The following is a 13,966-nucleotide window of genomic DNA, read 5'->3' as shown; positions in this document are numbered from 1 at the left end:
AAGTCATGGATAGATAGACATGGTCTGGGAGAAGATTGCTTAAGGTTAGTTTTGGCAAATGGCTGATGGAATAGGCCATGCTGATATATGCCCGTTCGAGTGAGCTATCGTCATATGAGCTTCATCTACAGGATCTACTTTACAGTTGATAACCTATATTAATGTCTATAATCCTAGAAGTGAGGGTTGTCACTTTAAAAAACAAATTGAATAGCTGATTCATCTATTTGTTACCTACATCCAAGCAAAGCGACCTGAACTCGGAGCCTTTATCAGACACAGCAAGCGCCAGGTCTACTAAGAACGGTGTTCTCAACAGCTGCGTCTTTGGCCACTGCTTGATCTGTCTGCGAATCAGTTCCTGGTCTGCAGCGCCTTGCGATATGTGGTACAGGCAGGTTGAGAGACACCGGCTCAACTCAGCGTGGCTGTGTTGCACTGAAAAGTAATGCATTTTTTATCATAAATAGACAAAAGCGGCCAAGTGCCCATGAAGGGTTCCGTAGCAGCTAGTAATATAATATTATAATTGTAGTTCGTTGTAACTTTGATCAATATTTTAATAGTGTATTTAAAAAAAACTACTTACTAGATCTCGTTCAAACTTATTTTCGGTGGTAGTTTGCATGGTAGGTAATAAACATCATATATTTTACACACATTGGAAGTGTCTATCGCGCAAACTAATAAGTTTAGAAAAAAAATGATATGACAATTCTTAATATTATTTTAGAATACCTATACATACATAGTACGTGTTTGTACCCTAACAAGGTTGTCAGACATTGATCGAATGGTAAGTGATACGCTCTTCCCATCAAAGTAAGTTTAAGGTAAAGTTTAAGTAAAAATTAACAAAAAAAAATGATGTCAATAAAAACACTGGGTGTCTCAGGATAATATTTGAAATTTGAGATTAGGACAACACTGATTTGCAGTGGGTACCAAGTCAACCTGTTGACAGAAGCCGTGGACAAGGCGGATGCTTTTGTTATAAGGTCTTAAAAGTGACTGTATTAAAAATTAATATCTTTCTAATGAAAGAGAAAAAAAAAAAGAGGTTTAAGACTTCTTTACATAGAACATATTTTGATTTTTTTTTTTGAAGTTTTTATTATGCTTCCGAACACTTTTTGTTTTTCTAGTAGAAGTTTATTTGTATTTAAATAGAACAAAGAAAGAGAACTAGGTAGCACCGCGATTGAACTAATTACCTTGAGACATTGGTAAGTCTCAAATTGAAGGGAAACCATAATATCTCGGGCTGTAGACAGTCGAAAGAAGCGATTCCTGCACTATCGCCCAAACTGACACGTCGACTTATTAGCATAAATAGACATGACATCCGAATCATGGTCGGCATCCTAACGGGTCACACATCACTGAACAAGCATTTATTTACAATCGGCGTTACGGACAGTCCTAGGTGCAGGGGCTGTCTAACCGAGGATGAAACAGTCACTCATGTAAACCCGGAATGTGCTGGGGTGGCCAACCAACGGGCAAAGGCCTTAGTAAATACAAGATCGCTCCAGGAAGTCTGCGAACACCCCAGGAATGTTCTGAACTTCTGGAAGGAGCTGGGCTGGTTGGAATAACTTGCCAATACTGCAACACACACACACCAATAAGTCTCAAATTATCTATGAATATCAATATTTGATTACTCACCGATATCATCAATGTCCATTGTGGTGGACTCAGAATCTTGCGGGGGAGGTTCCAGTTTGCTGTACAGATGTAAGTTGAAGTAATTACTCAGATGTGCCAGAACAATTTCCATATTATGTACCTTGCACAGTCTGAAATACAGTAAAATTTATAATTTGGCTCGATTTCTATAAAGTATTTCTTATTGAGATTCACTTCCCTTATCTGCCGTGCGTACTCTTGAGTACCTATGTGTTACTAGATTTTGTTGAGTTCAGCCAGATGAGATTCACTTAATTTTGTTATACAAATAACAGTTGAACCAATATTATTTTTTGACAGATTCATCCACACCATCTGAATGTGTGGCCTTCCTCCACAGTGCGGTTATTAAGGAACTTTCCACATACAATAAACATGCTTCTGCTGTATTTCCAGGACGATGCGACATGGGTATTTTCAAAAAAAGCGCGTACATCTTCCTTTAAGGCCAGCAACGCTCCTGTGTTTCCTCTGATGTTGCAAGAGAATGTGGGCGGCTGTGATCAATTAACACCAGGTGACCTGTATGCTCGTTTGTCCTCCTCTTCTATAAAAAAAGATAAAAGTATGAGGAAGGTCATTCAGATGTTTTGTTTTTTATTATTGATGGCAAAATCACTTCCCTTGCTGTAATATACAGTTAAAAACTAAAATAAACATCATTTAAGGGTTAAGAAATTAATTTTTTTAATAATTTTTGTTGCCGTCTCACTTTTGTCCATGACAAATGTATGTGTGCTCATTGATCAGCAGTGGTGTCGGTGTGGGACGCAGACATAGAACAAACCTGTGTCGGCTTCGCGTCCGCGTTCGCTTTGCATCAACTATATACAATACTAGCTGACCCAGCAAACGTTGTATAGCCGATATTAAAATCACGATACAAAAGTAACTGTCGATCGTAGATGGGTGAAAATTTGAAGTTGTATGTATTTTTTAATGCTGACTCATAATCAAACAAAATTTAAAAAAAAAATGTGTTGACCTTAACATTTAGGGGGATGACAAATAGATGTTGTCCGATTCTCAGACCTACCCAATATGCACTCAAAATTTCATGAGAATCGGTCAAGCCCTTTCGGAGGAGTTCAAAGTTTAACACCATGACACGAGAATTTTATGTATTAGATTAAGTATTTACAAGAAATTCATTACACTTACTTAAGCAACTGATGAACTAATGGCGGTAGAGTTTCCGGTGGTATATCAACTATGTATGAGCATATTTTATTCACCACTTGCTTATGCTCGTTTCGGGGTAACTGCATATCTCTGAAAAAATATTGAATGTGTTATGATAAAGAGAATTTGACGACCAATATAGCCCAGTGGTTAGTGAACCTGCCTACTGAGCTAGAGGTCCCGGGTTCGAATCCCTGTAGGTGCAATCATTTATATGATGAATATGAATGTTTGTTTCCGAGTCATGGATGTTTATATGTATTTACGTATGTTTAAGTATATGAGAGACAACAGCTTTAACTTTGCGCCACCGACGCTCACAAGACCCTCTTACATATAACTTTCGCCTCTCACAGCTTTTTTAAATGAAAATATGGGAAGAGACGAGCCGGACGTTCAGCTGATGGTAAATGATACGCCCTGCCCATTTTCAATGCAGTGTCGCTCTGGATTCTTGAAAGCCCCAAAAATTCTGAGCGGCTCTACAACTGCGCTCCTCACCTTAACACATAAGATGTTTCGTCTCATTTGCCCAGTAAATTCACTAGCTACAGCATTCTTCAGACCGAAACACATTACTGCTTAACGGCAGAATTGGTGCCGTTGTTGTACCCATAATCTAGCCGGCATCCTGTGCAAAGTAGCCTCCCACTAGTAAGGAAAGTAAGTTGTTATAGAAATTTGTGTTTTTGAACTTTATAACTGGCAACACTAGTATGGTGAGTTTTTCTTACATTAAGTTGATTAATTAAAAATCCTGTTTCAAGATATTGCAAAGCTCTTTACTAAGTAAGTAATAGTTCTTTACTGGTCAGACCTGGAAACTTGATATATATATAAGAATTTACTAATTGGCAACACTTAAGTACTTACTTAAACATAGCTGTAAGCTGAACCAATTGTCTTTCTTTCCATCGACACTGACACAGTGTGTGCACACATTGTATTTTATATTCAGCGCCTGACATGTCCGTACCACAATGTTTGACGCTGCTGTATGTAGATATTGCATTCAAGCATTCTGGAAGCACGTCCCTCCAACTGGAAATTATGTCTCACATAATATTATAACATTTACTTACAATATAATAACGCATTTTATACAATAGCTAGCTAGAATTTATAAGAATTAATATGATTTCATGTAATTTTAAAGTATACTGGCAACATTTAAATAAAACACTTAAACTTAAAAAACGTTTTCACATTAGATTTTCGCGTAAAAGTAACAGTTTTATTTTAGTTAAACCGATGTTTCAACACCTTTCCAGATCTCGTTTTCTCTAATGTAAAAAGAAAGTTACAATTACACACATTTTAATCCATGAAAATCTTATATACTGGCAAAATTTCAGCATAAGATAGCTAGGCTTATTCCTCTGGTGGAAATATCTGCCAGCACTTGGGTTTCCAGAATCTTTTAACAGATAACAAACATAAAGGCCTTAAATTATTTTTTATATGAATATATGAGAGAACTTGCATTATGTCCACCTAGTTTTAAGTGTCATCTACTAAGTTCTAAATTTAAAACATATATTGTTATCATACCTAATCATGGCATGATCTCAAATACTTATAAGCATTAATTCAAATCTATGTGGTTTCTTAGATAAGGATTAGAACTACTTGGATAAAAATTAGGCTATATTACAATATATGATCCACCTTCGCACAACACACCACAAGTTAGGATATCATCCCCACCATCTGGATGCGCGATAACAGTCCTCCACTCTACGGTTTTCAAGGAGCTTTCTCCCTCGTACTACAAAGCTGTGGAATGAGCTTCCTTGTGCGGTGTTTCCGGGACGATACGACATGGGTACCTTCAAAAAAAGCGCGTACACCTTCCTTAAAGGCCGGCAACGCTCTTGTGATTCCTCTGGTGTTGCAAGAGAATGTGGGCGGCGGTGATCACTTAACACCAGGTGCCCGTACGCTCGTTTGTCCTCCTATTCCATAAAAAAAAAATTATCAAATCCACCATAAAAAGTACTAAAGCAATATTGCTTTTTAATAATACATATGTATTACATCACAGTGCCCTATGATTAAATAATGTAGTTGGAAAGACTGTAACATTCATAACAGCTGAATGTCCTACTCGTCTCGTCCCTTACTGTCATAAAAAAAGGGACTGGTTAGTTCCCTGTTAGAAACAAAGCTTAATTTTTCTTTCCTGTTAACTGGGTTGGTTATGCTATTCAAGTTTATTCCAGACGGTACAAATGGTAAGTTAATAAATTCTGAGCGAGCAACAAGCCATTATACAGAAATAAATATAATTATTTAGTAATGGTGTAATCTACATAATGGATTACCCACTAATACTTGACACCCATCAGTACAACACACACCATAAAGTCAAAGTTTTTATTTGCATAAACATGTTAGATTGATGTTACATAAATATTATAAAGTACATGTTTGCCACATTTATGACGTGCAAATTTTATAAAATACATTTCTAAATCATTAGTAACAATAATATCAATTTAACAAAAGATTATTAGCAGTATTATATAATAAATAGTCCAGTTTTTAGCTGAAAATATTTGTCTAAGGAATATAAGCAGTTTTTACTAAGGTATATTTTCAATTTAGATGAGAAATTCCTATTTGACGATACCTCTCTTATTATTTTTGGGATGTGATTATAGATTTTTATGCACATACAAAAACAGTTTCTCTGAAATAATGTAGTTCTACAGCAAGGTACTTGTAGTTTGGTGGGGTCCCTGGATGGGAAAAGAGAAGTATTTTCCTGTTTACTGAATTTGCTAAAATTTTTTCGAACAAACATACTTTCTAAATACTCACATCATATTAATGTCGCTATCATCAATGATAGATTGTACACTATCATCACTCCACCTCACCAGATGCTCAACAGGCAGCCTTGGCAACTCCAAACACAGCCTACTAACAACATCACCACAGTGGGTGAGAGATGTTGATTCTTTTCTCATTGTTTGTAAAACTTTATCAATCAACTGCAAAATAATAATAAAATTGGATGAAAAATATTCAAGTCTTTCTTACTTTAGAGTGGCTTTTACAACTCAGCTATGATGAAACCGAGAAAATTACTAACTCAAAATTAATATAACTTTATATATTTAATTATGAATATTTGTATATAACTTTGCTTTATCTATATAACTATTTGTTTTATCTATTATTATTTAATTTTATACAGTTCTTATTATAAGATAGGTATGCTTTAAAGTTAGATAAATATTGTTTAAGTGTCAGTCTTAGTTATATTTCATTAATTATTAACATTAAATAAAATTACATAGCAGAAGGTAATCACTGGTTGACTCTGCACAGGGTTTCCTAGTGAGCCATCCAGAGGAATTTAATTTAAATGTGCCTCTTTGTTTCGGTTTTTGAGATTGAGACTGTAAATTTATATTAGGCATGTAGAACAATGTATTTAATTATAATATATATAAATAATAAATAAATAATAATAATAATAATTACTGCAAATAATAACATAAGTAACAAAAATATTTGAAAAGTATTTACATCAAACATCTTTAAATGAAAAATTAAATAAGTTTATTAATTTCTCATCAAATATCAAAATAAATGATATGATGGGGACAAAAGAAATGAAAAATGGGTGTAGTAAAATTTGGGATATTCTATCAATCTATGCAAATAATTTAAGTACATCATGTTGCAGTTTTAAAACTCAAATACCAATAGTTTGGTTGTATTGTTGTACGTAACTAATTTTATAATGGGACAAATCTTTAACCTCCTGAGAACCACACTTTTTTTACAGGAATTTCACTAAACACTTAATCTATGAATTATAAATAAAAATAAAAATGTCTGTTAGAAAATCTAGATTTTCTCAATGTAGTATGTATATACAAAATTAGTTGTGTTCTAATGTGTAAAATGTAGTACAATTAATAATTTATTTATTCTGTGTTTGTGTTATAATTATGTTTTTTCTACCTGTTTGTAGTGCTTATTATTACATAAATAAAATAAAATAATGGACACTTCAATATGTCATGGATACAAATGATGCAAACCTTAACTTTACTTGTGCCGGAATGATTATCATTAAGTCCTTTAAATAGATAATTTATTAGATCACTCGCATCGCTGTTGAGGATGCAGTTTGATATGTTTTTCAGTATCTGGAATCATAAATAATAAATTAGTAGAATTTAATACCTACAGCATTTCAAACAAAAACATATAGCCTGATTCATATTTCATTTAACAGCAAAACCTTTAATTTATAATGTAGTTAGTCAGTCACTAGTTTTAAATGATGATCCATAAAAGCTGAATTAAGTTTGATAATTATTTAATTTAATATTTGATAAAATAATTATACCAGTTCATATTTCTGCTTACAATAATCCCGCAATTCATCCCGTTTACTATTGTGACCAAGCTCCTTCAATCGAGAAAAAAGATTTTTAGAATCCATATCTATACACTATATAAGTAACTAAAGAAAATTAAATTAAGTAATGGTAATTTCTTATTTAGAGATAGTTTACAACTTTTGTCTAAACTATTTAAAATGTTGCTACTTTTTCGTTGATTGTGATTTGTTGATACTTCAAAGCTCGCTTCAAAGTTTCACTATTCAAACTGCCGCCAAATTCCAAACAAATCTGTCAAATTTATTTTTACATAATGGGAGAGGAAGCAGGTCAATCGACCATTTAATTTGTTTTGAAAACTACTTGTACCGACAGAAGCCCTTGACATTAACATCCGCAAACATATTCTAATTGGGGTTGACTTTGAGAAGACCGTTGAGAGCAGATAGAGAACTCGGCATAGGACATACGTGAGTTGGTGCAAGCTACAGTACGACGCGCTGTACTCAACGAAGCAAACTGCATGCATCACATGCAATAAATTGTAAGGTGCAAAAATTTTGCACAGCTCATTATCAGCGCAGCTACACCACCTCTGAAAACATTACAGGTAACTGTGAGTAGCTGCTGCTTCCGCCTAACCATGAGGGAGTAGTAAGTACACTGCGGTATCCAGAATAAATTGCGAGGCATGCGTATGGATATGAGTAGTCTCCATACATATCTTTGTAACAAACATGATGTTTATGATTACGTTTTTGGAAGAAATATTTTTGTACCTTTTCGAGAAGGAGTGCTTTTATGGGGTTATCACTTACACCTTATAATTAAATGTAACGAACTGTTAAGACAGCCCACAGAGGGAAGTGAAAATGGATACCATTTATTTTATATAATGGAGCCCCCATATTGAAGGATGGCGAATAGGCTTAGTTCTGCAGCATATGCGGTTAAGAAAATTAGACGGTTAACTGGCATAGATACGGCGCGACTAGTATACTTTAGTTATTTTCATAGTATTAAGTCCTATGGTATATTGTTATGGGGCAGTGCGGCCGATATTAATACCATCTTTGTGCTGCAGAAGAGGGCTATTCGCGTGATTTATAACCTGACCTAGACCTAAAGAATCATTAAGAGACAAATTTAAATAAATAAATATTTTGACTGTTGCTTCTCAATACATTTTTGATAATGTTCTGTATGTTCATAAGTACTTTGAGGAATTTTCTAGAAACTGTGACATTCATAATGTTAGCACGAGGAACAAACATAAACTTGTTATGCCTCCTACTCGGATGGGTCGAGTTAGTAAGTCTTTTGTTGGGTAAGTATATGCTTCTACAATATGATCCCAGAAAATGTACAAAACAAATGTGTTACGAAATTTAAAAGAATTGTTAAAAACGTTTGTGTGGAAAAGGTTACTATAGCATAAACGGTTTTCGTAATGACACCACGGACTGGGAATAAAGTGAACACCCTCAGGCTTTTAGAGACTGAGCGTTTGGCGATTAAATAAAACAACTGCTTGACTGTGAGGAATATGTGGGAGATATATGGAAGATATATTTATTTGAAAGTTACACAATATATATACAAAAATTTTAAAACTAGTTACCCAATTACAATCGTTACTTAAAAAATATTTACAAGTTCAGAAAATACACACCAATACTAGAGCTTACATTTTAACCAATAGTAAAACGTTTCATTCAATAAGATTTGAGAATAATATTATGTGTTCTATCACGCTCTAAAACTAATGCTATCGCAGTTTGTGTAAACTCGCGTCGAACCTCGATCATACGATGTCAATGAGCATTCCGCACCTAAGCTATTGCTCATTTATTAAAATTGCATGAATAGCGATCGACGCCCGAGTCCCGACGCGTCATTCGAGGACACTCGGCCTTGCTGTGCGGTTGTGTAACGCGGAGCATATGACTGATCACGTGAGTATGTCTGCGATCGTCGAGAGAAAGTACGATGCTTGAAACTTCACTGCGATGACTACTGGTGATCTGTATGATTCTATGAGTTGATGTACAGCATTATGAAATGGTTCTTATCAGAGCTAATATTACGTTATATAAAATAAAATGTTCTTGTCAGAGCTAATATTTCGTTATATAAAATAAAATGTTCTTGTCAGAACGAATCTTTCGGCATACGCTTATTACAGTTATTATGCACGATTACTATTTCTACGATCTATAATGCTACGTTACAAGTTAGATATTAGACACTTGTGTTAATTGATATTATTGGTTGCAGGTACAGCTACAGGCTCATTAATTATAAATGTTTATTGTACGATATCACATTGTAATCCACATTTTATATTTAAAAAAAAGTGCGTTTCTTGCTCCCATTCTTCTCAAGTCTGAGGCAATCTCTTTCGATTGGGTGGTAGTTTTTGACGTTCAATAAGTGATTTTAAATGCTAATTGGAATAAAAATATTGAATTTGAATACCATATACTTGCGATGGACGTAGCTAACTAGAGTCTGGCAAGCGAAAGCTGTCCCTAGAATTATTTGTATTATATATGGCATCTCTAATGCAACGTCAACGACATTTTGACAAACATTTCGCGATTGTGTAATATGATCATTTCATCCAATCCTTTATTTTGATTCTTTGTTAAATTGTACTCGTATGGTTTTAGTGTCATTTAACCTTAATATTGTTTTACTTTGATTCATTCTAATAATTCTTCTTCACGTTCATTTAATATAATTAACTATGGGCATATGTTCAGCAGGACTCACCATCTTCACACAAATCCTATTATATTAAATTTCAACGTCAATTTCCCATTTGATTGCTAAACGGGATGTGACAATGAACTTACTACACCCGTAGTATGATAATATACTCCGCCTGGTATTCTCTTCCAGTGATAGATCGGTGAAGTGATTGGCGTAAGAATATGTCATTGAGTTGTGATGCCTGTTTTCAAACTAATTTTGAGTGAAACAATGCTATAGATGTGAGCGACACGACAATAGCTAGCAAAGTGACGAAGTCTTAGGCAATCATGGGAAGAGAATACCAGGCGGAGTATATTAATATATAACAACCATGATTATACCCAAATTGATGAAGGACCTTCAAAGGATCCGAAACCCGTCGGTACCGACACCAATGAAGCCGATTTAAATAAATAAAGTTAATTAGGTCCCACAAAATTTTTAATCATTTAAGTACCTACCTAACATATAAGATTATAGGCGTTAGTCATCTTATCACATATTATATCATATATTGTCCTGACAACTTTCGAACACAGCCAAACCAAAAGTTATAATCTCTCGTATGTTAACTGTCTAAATGACAATTCAAGCCCATCTGTGGATCCCATTACAGGACTTTCCACAGATCTGGGTTTGAGCGCTAATTTTTGAGACTTAAGTTTGGAAAAACTAGATGTTCTCTTAATCTAGTTAAAAATTTGTAAAACTACAGATAATTTTATAATTAAGATATATTCTTGAAATTTCTTACACTACTTACACTTTACTTGGATTGGATTGCAACTGTTCTAGGTTAAATAATATTGGTCTCCTAAAGCATAACTTTTATTCTCTCATGTATAAAAAATAAAACGATTGCTGGATGTAATATTATATTTTATTTATACAATCTAACATATATGATAAAATTAAAAAACAAATGGCATATGTTCTATACAATTATATTTCAGTACACTTGTTTTTAAACTTGGGACCAAAAAAGCACCTCTTCAAAAGTCACTTCAGTGGGTCTCATATCTCGTTAGTTAATAATACATTCCTGGCGTCAGGGACAAAGCATTTTTTGTTTACATTAATTTTAACTTATTGTCAAGCTAGCTTAAATAATGACACGTTGTAATATTCAACATGTCTTGAGTATGAAAGTATCAAAAATGAGACTCATAATTGGTACAAAAAACATTGTCTCATAAAGACTAAGATTTTGCAGAATTATGTTGATACAAAAGTTATCATTATTAATTATTCAAGATTTAGATAGAACTAGGACTTAAAAACAACGAAAAAACAAACATGTTTGGAAGAGAAATATCAAAAACCATGTTATTAAATATAGTGAAAAATGAACATATCTGCTCTATGAAGGCTATATAGTATGGATACAACTTATACATGTATGTTAACGCATCCCAGTACAGGACACTGTAATTTGGTCGTGCCAGTAGAAGGTTTTCGGACTATTATTATTATTATTAACAGCCTGTACTGTCTCACTGCTGGCAAAAGGCCTCCCTCAACACCTTCCAATTATCCCTGCATTATTTTTGGGACTAAAATTAAATTAAAAATTAATGTGGTATGGCTCGTAGCAAGAGAATACACACATTGCAAGCTTTACAATATGTAATGGTCCTCTTCTTGCAGGCGGCGCATTGGCGCTTAAGTCGGTCTGGCTTTCCGGGCTTAATAAAATCATATTGTGCACCCATCCGAGCAGCAGTACACAGCTGCTCGGATGGGTGCATTGGGTGCACGCGTTCTGCATGCTACCAACAAATCGGTAATTAACGTCTACCGGAATTTACGATGTGACAATGGCAGATTTTTGTTCAGTAAAATATATGAGTTCAGTACACATCTTTCTAAAAATTTTTTTGTACCACACTCTAGTCCGCCTTCTTTCAATGCAATGCGAGTTGCTGATCTTTGCGATCTACTCCGCCCATACATATGTTGTAGTCCTGCACGACAGTCGGCTTCAAAGTATCGCCACACCTGGTAGTTGCGAGGCGCCCTCGGGTTTAATCATTGTTGTTATTGTTAGTACAATTTCATGCAAAAAATCCAATAAAAACAAATTGTGAGTGCAAAATTAACATTTTCAGTGTGAAAAAATGTTAACAACATAGAAGTACTAAAAGCAATCAAGTAAATAAAAAACATTTTAAAAATCGATCAAAATTGATTTTTAAATTAAATTAATTCGTCATAATAACTGCCTTAGACACAGCATCCAATCACTTTTTAAAATATAGCTATATGAAAAAAAAGAGAAAAAAAAACAAATAATTTTTAATTAAAATACCAAAAGAAAATAAAAAATCCAACATGAATTTCAATAGCCTATTCCATATTATCCAACCGGAGGCCATTTTGTGATTCAAAATTCCTATCTGTGGCAAGTCCCAGAACAGGACTTTTATTTATTTATTTATTTATTTATTTATAGGACAACCAGTAGTTGTTACATTCTAATATGCTTAAAATATATCAAATATTAACAAATAATGAGTTGAATGTACAACAAATTAAGGTGTCACAACATGCACAGAAAACAATTATATAAAATAAAGCAAAAATTATAAAATCAAGATATGAATTTGAAAAGAAGGAAAAAAAAAGAAGAAGAAGAATATTAATCATATTTTGGCGCCTAACAATCTCGTAATATTTTTTTTAAAAGCAGGTAAAGAATCTTTAAAAATATCTACTTCACCACAGATGGAGTTATAAGTTCTTGATAGACGTGGTATGGGAGAAAATAGGACTTTTGAGTGTCTTGTAAATTACACGTATTTTGTAATTACTATATTGAAGTTCAATGTAATTGTGACCTAACTACAAAGATGCGTTAAGGTTTTAATAATGTTTCGACCAAATATGACAAAACGAAATCCACGTACAAATTTGTAAAGTTACTTTACTTTGGTTCTAAGGCTGTTTTTGACATTAAAAGTAAAGAATATGTCAATATGAGTAAATAAAATGAAATATTACTTACTATTCCATGATTATTCCAGTTTAAATCACTAAAACTTACTAAGTTCAGCACAAAAACAATCGTGTAATCGCGACAATCGCTGATGGAACTTGTCGCAGATTAAAACAACAAATTTCAACTTTTTTGTACCATAGACGTGCTAAATTATATATGAGAGCGAGAGTCAGTTCATTCGTATACAATTTTTCATGTGGGCAAAAGAGTAAGAACGTCAAAATATGCTCGAAACTGAACAAGGTGATCGCACCTGTGGCGGGTCCTGTGACAGGACCTTCCACAGACTGTGTCCTGTGTCCTGTAATGGGCGCGTTAACATACAAGAGGATAATGCGACACTTCTTCAATAATGAATGCGCCTTAAAAAAATTAAAAAATTAAATTCATTTTATTTTGATTACAGATGTAATAAAAATTGGTACAAAAATAAATACGAAAAACTCCGTCTGTCGCAAATACAAATAAATGAAATAACGATTTTCATAATTTCGAATAGTTAAAGATTCCTATTAGAAAAACTTAAATTTATTATTAATTTATTTTACGTAAATCAATGACGTAATATGAATTCGTAATTTTTTCCGACTTGTGAAAATCGGAAATATAATATTGCAGAGTTTTTGGGTGTTTCCAAAATTTAGAGTATCAACTTTATTTTATTGTGTTTATCCCCGCAGCAGATTTTTTGAATTTGTAGGATAATTTTTAGTTAAATCACACACGAAATGGTCACCGTGTCACGAAATGTCAGACGTGATCAAAATGAAATAAAATTGCTTCAAATTATTGTTTTGCATTTCAAAACAGACAAGGTGAGATATGTCTGCCTCTTTTCATAGCATTGCGTTTCGCGTAGGTTAGAAAGGCTAAGCCAGTGCTATACAGCTCAACTTAAGCAGGACAGACACAGTGTCTGACTTCTGAGTACTGTGAAGTATGAAGTGTCAGTGTCATCTTCTGTGGTCATCTT

At 33.8% G+C, this 13,966-nt stretch overlaps 1 protein-coding gene across 1 annotated transcript in view; it reads right to left on the bottom strand.

The window, feature by feature from the left end:
* The window catches only part of LOC126969409 (Fanconi anemia group I protein homolog), a 45,790-nt gene extending 38,336 nt beyond the window's left edge, over positions 1–7,454 (bottom strand). Inside the window, exons 1-7 of the mRNA XM_050814808.1 lie at positions 7,244–7,454; positions 6,933–7,040; positions 5,698–5,870; positions 3,748–3,915; positions 2,854–2,964; positions 1,672–1,802; positions 239–438 (exon numbers count right to left, since the gene is read on the bottom strand). Coding sequence (XP_050670765.1) covers positions 239–438; positions 1,672–1,802; positions 2,854–2,964; positions 3,748–3,915; positions 5,698–5,870; positions 6,933–7,040; positions 7,244–7,339 — 987 coding nt within the window. The 5' untranslated portion in view covers positions 7,340–7,454. The remainder of the gene's footprint in view (positions 1–238; positions 439–1,671; positions 1,803–2,853; positions 2,965–3,747; positions 3,916–5,697; positions 5,871–6,932; positions 7,041–7,243) is intronic.
* Positions 7,455–13,966: the final 6,512 nt, after the last annotated feature.

The sequence above is a fragment of the Leptidea sinapis genome, chromosome 18 (genome assembly GCF_905404315.1).
Source record: "Leptidea sinapis chromosome 18, ilLepSina1.1, whole genome shotgun sequence".
Lineage (NCBI taxonomy): Eukaryota > Metazoa > Arthropoda > Insecta > Lepidoptera > Pieridae > Leptidea > Leptidea sinapis.
This window is presented reverse-complemented; position numbering and strand designations above follow the sequence as displayed.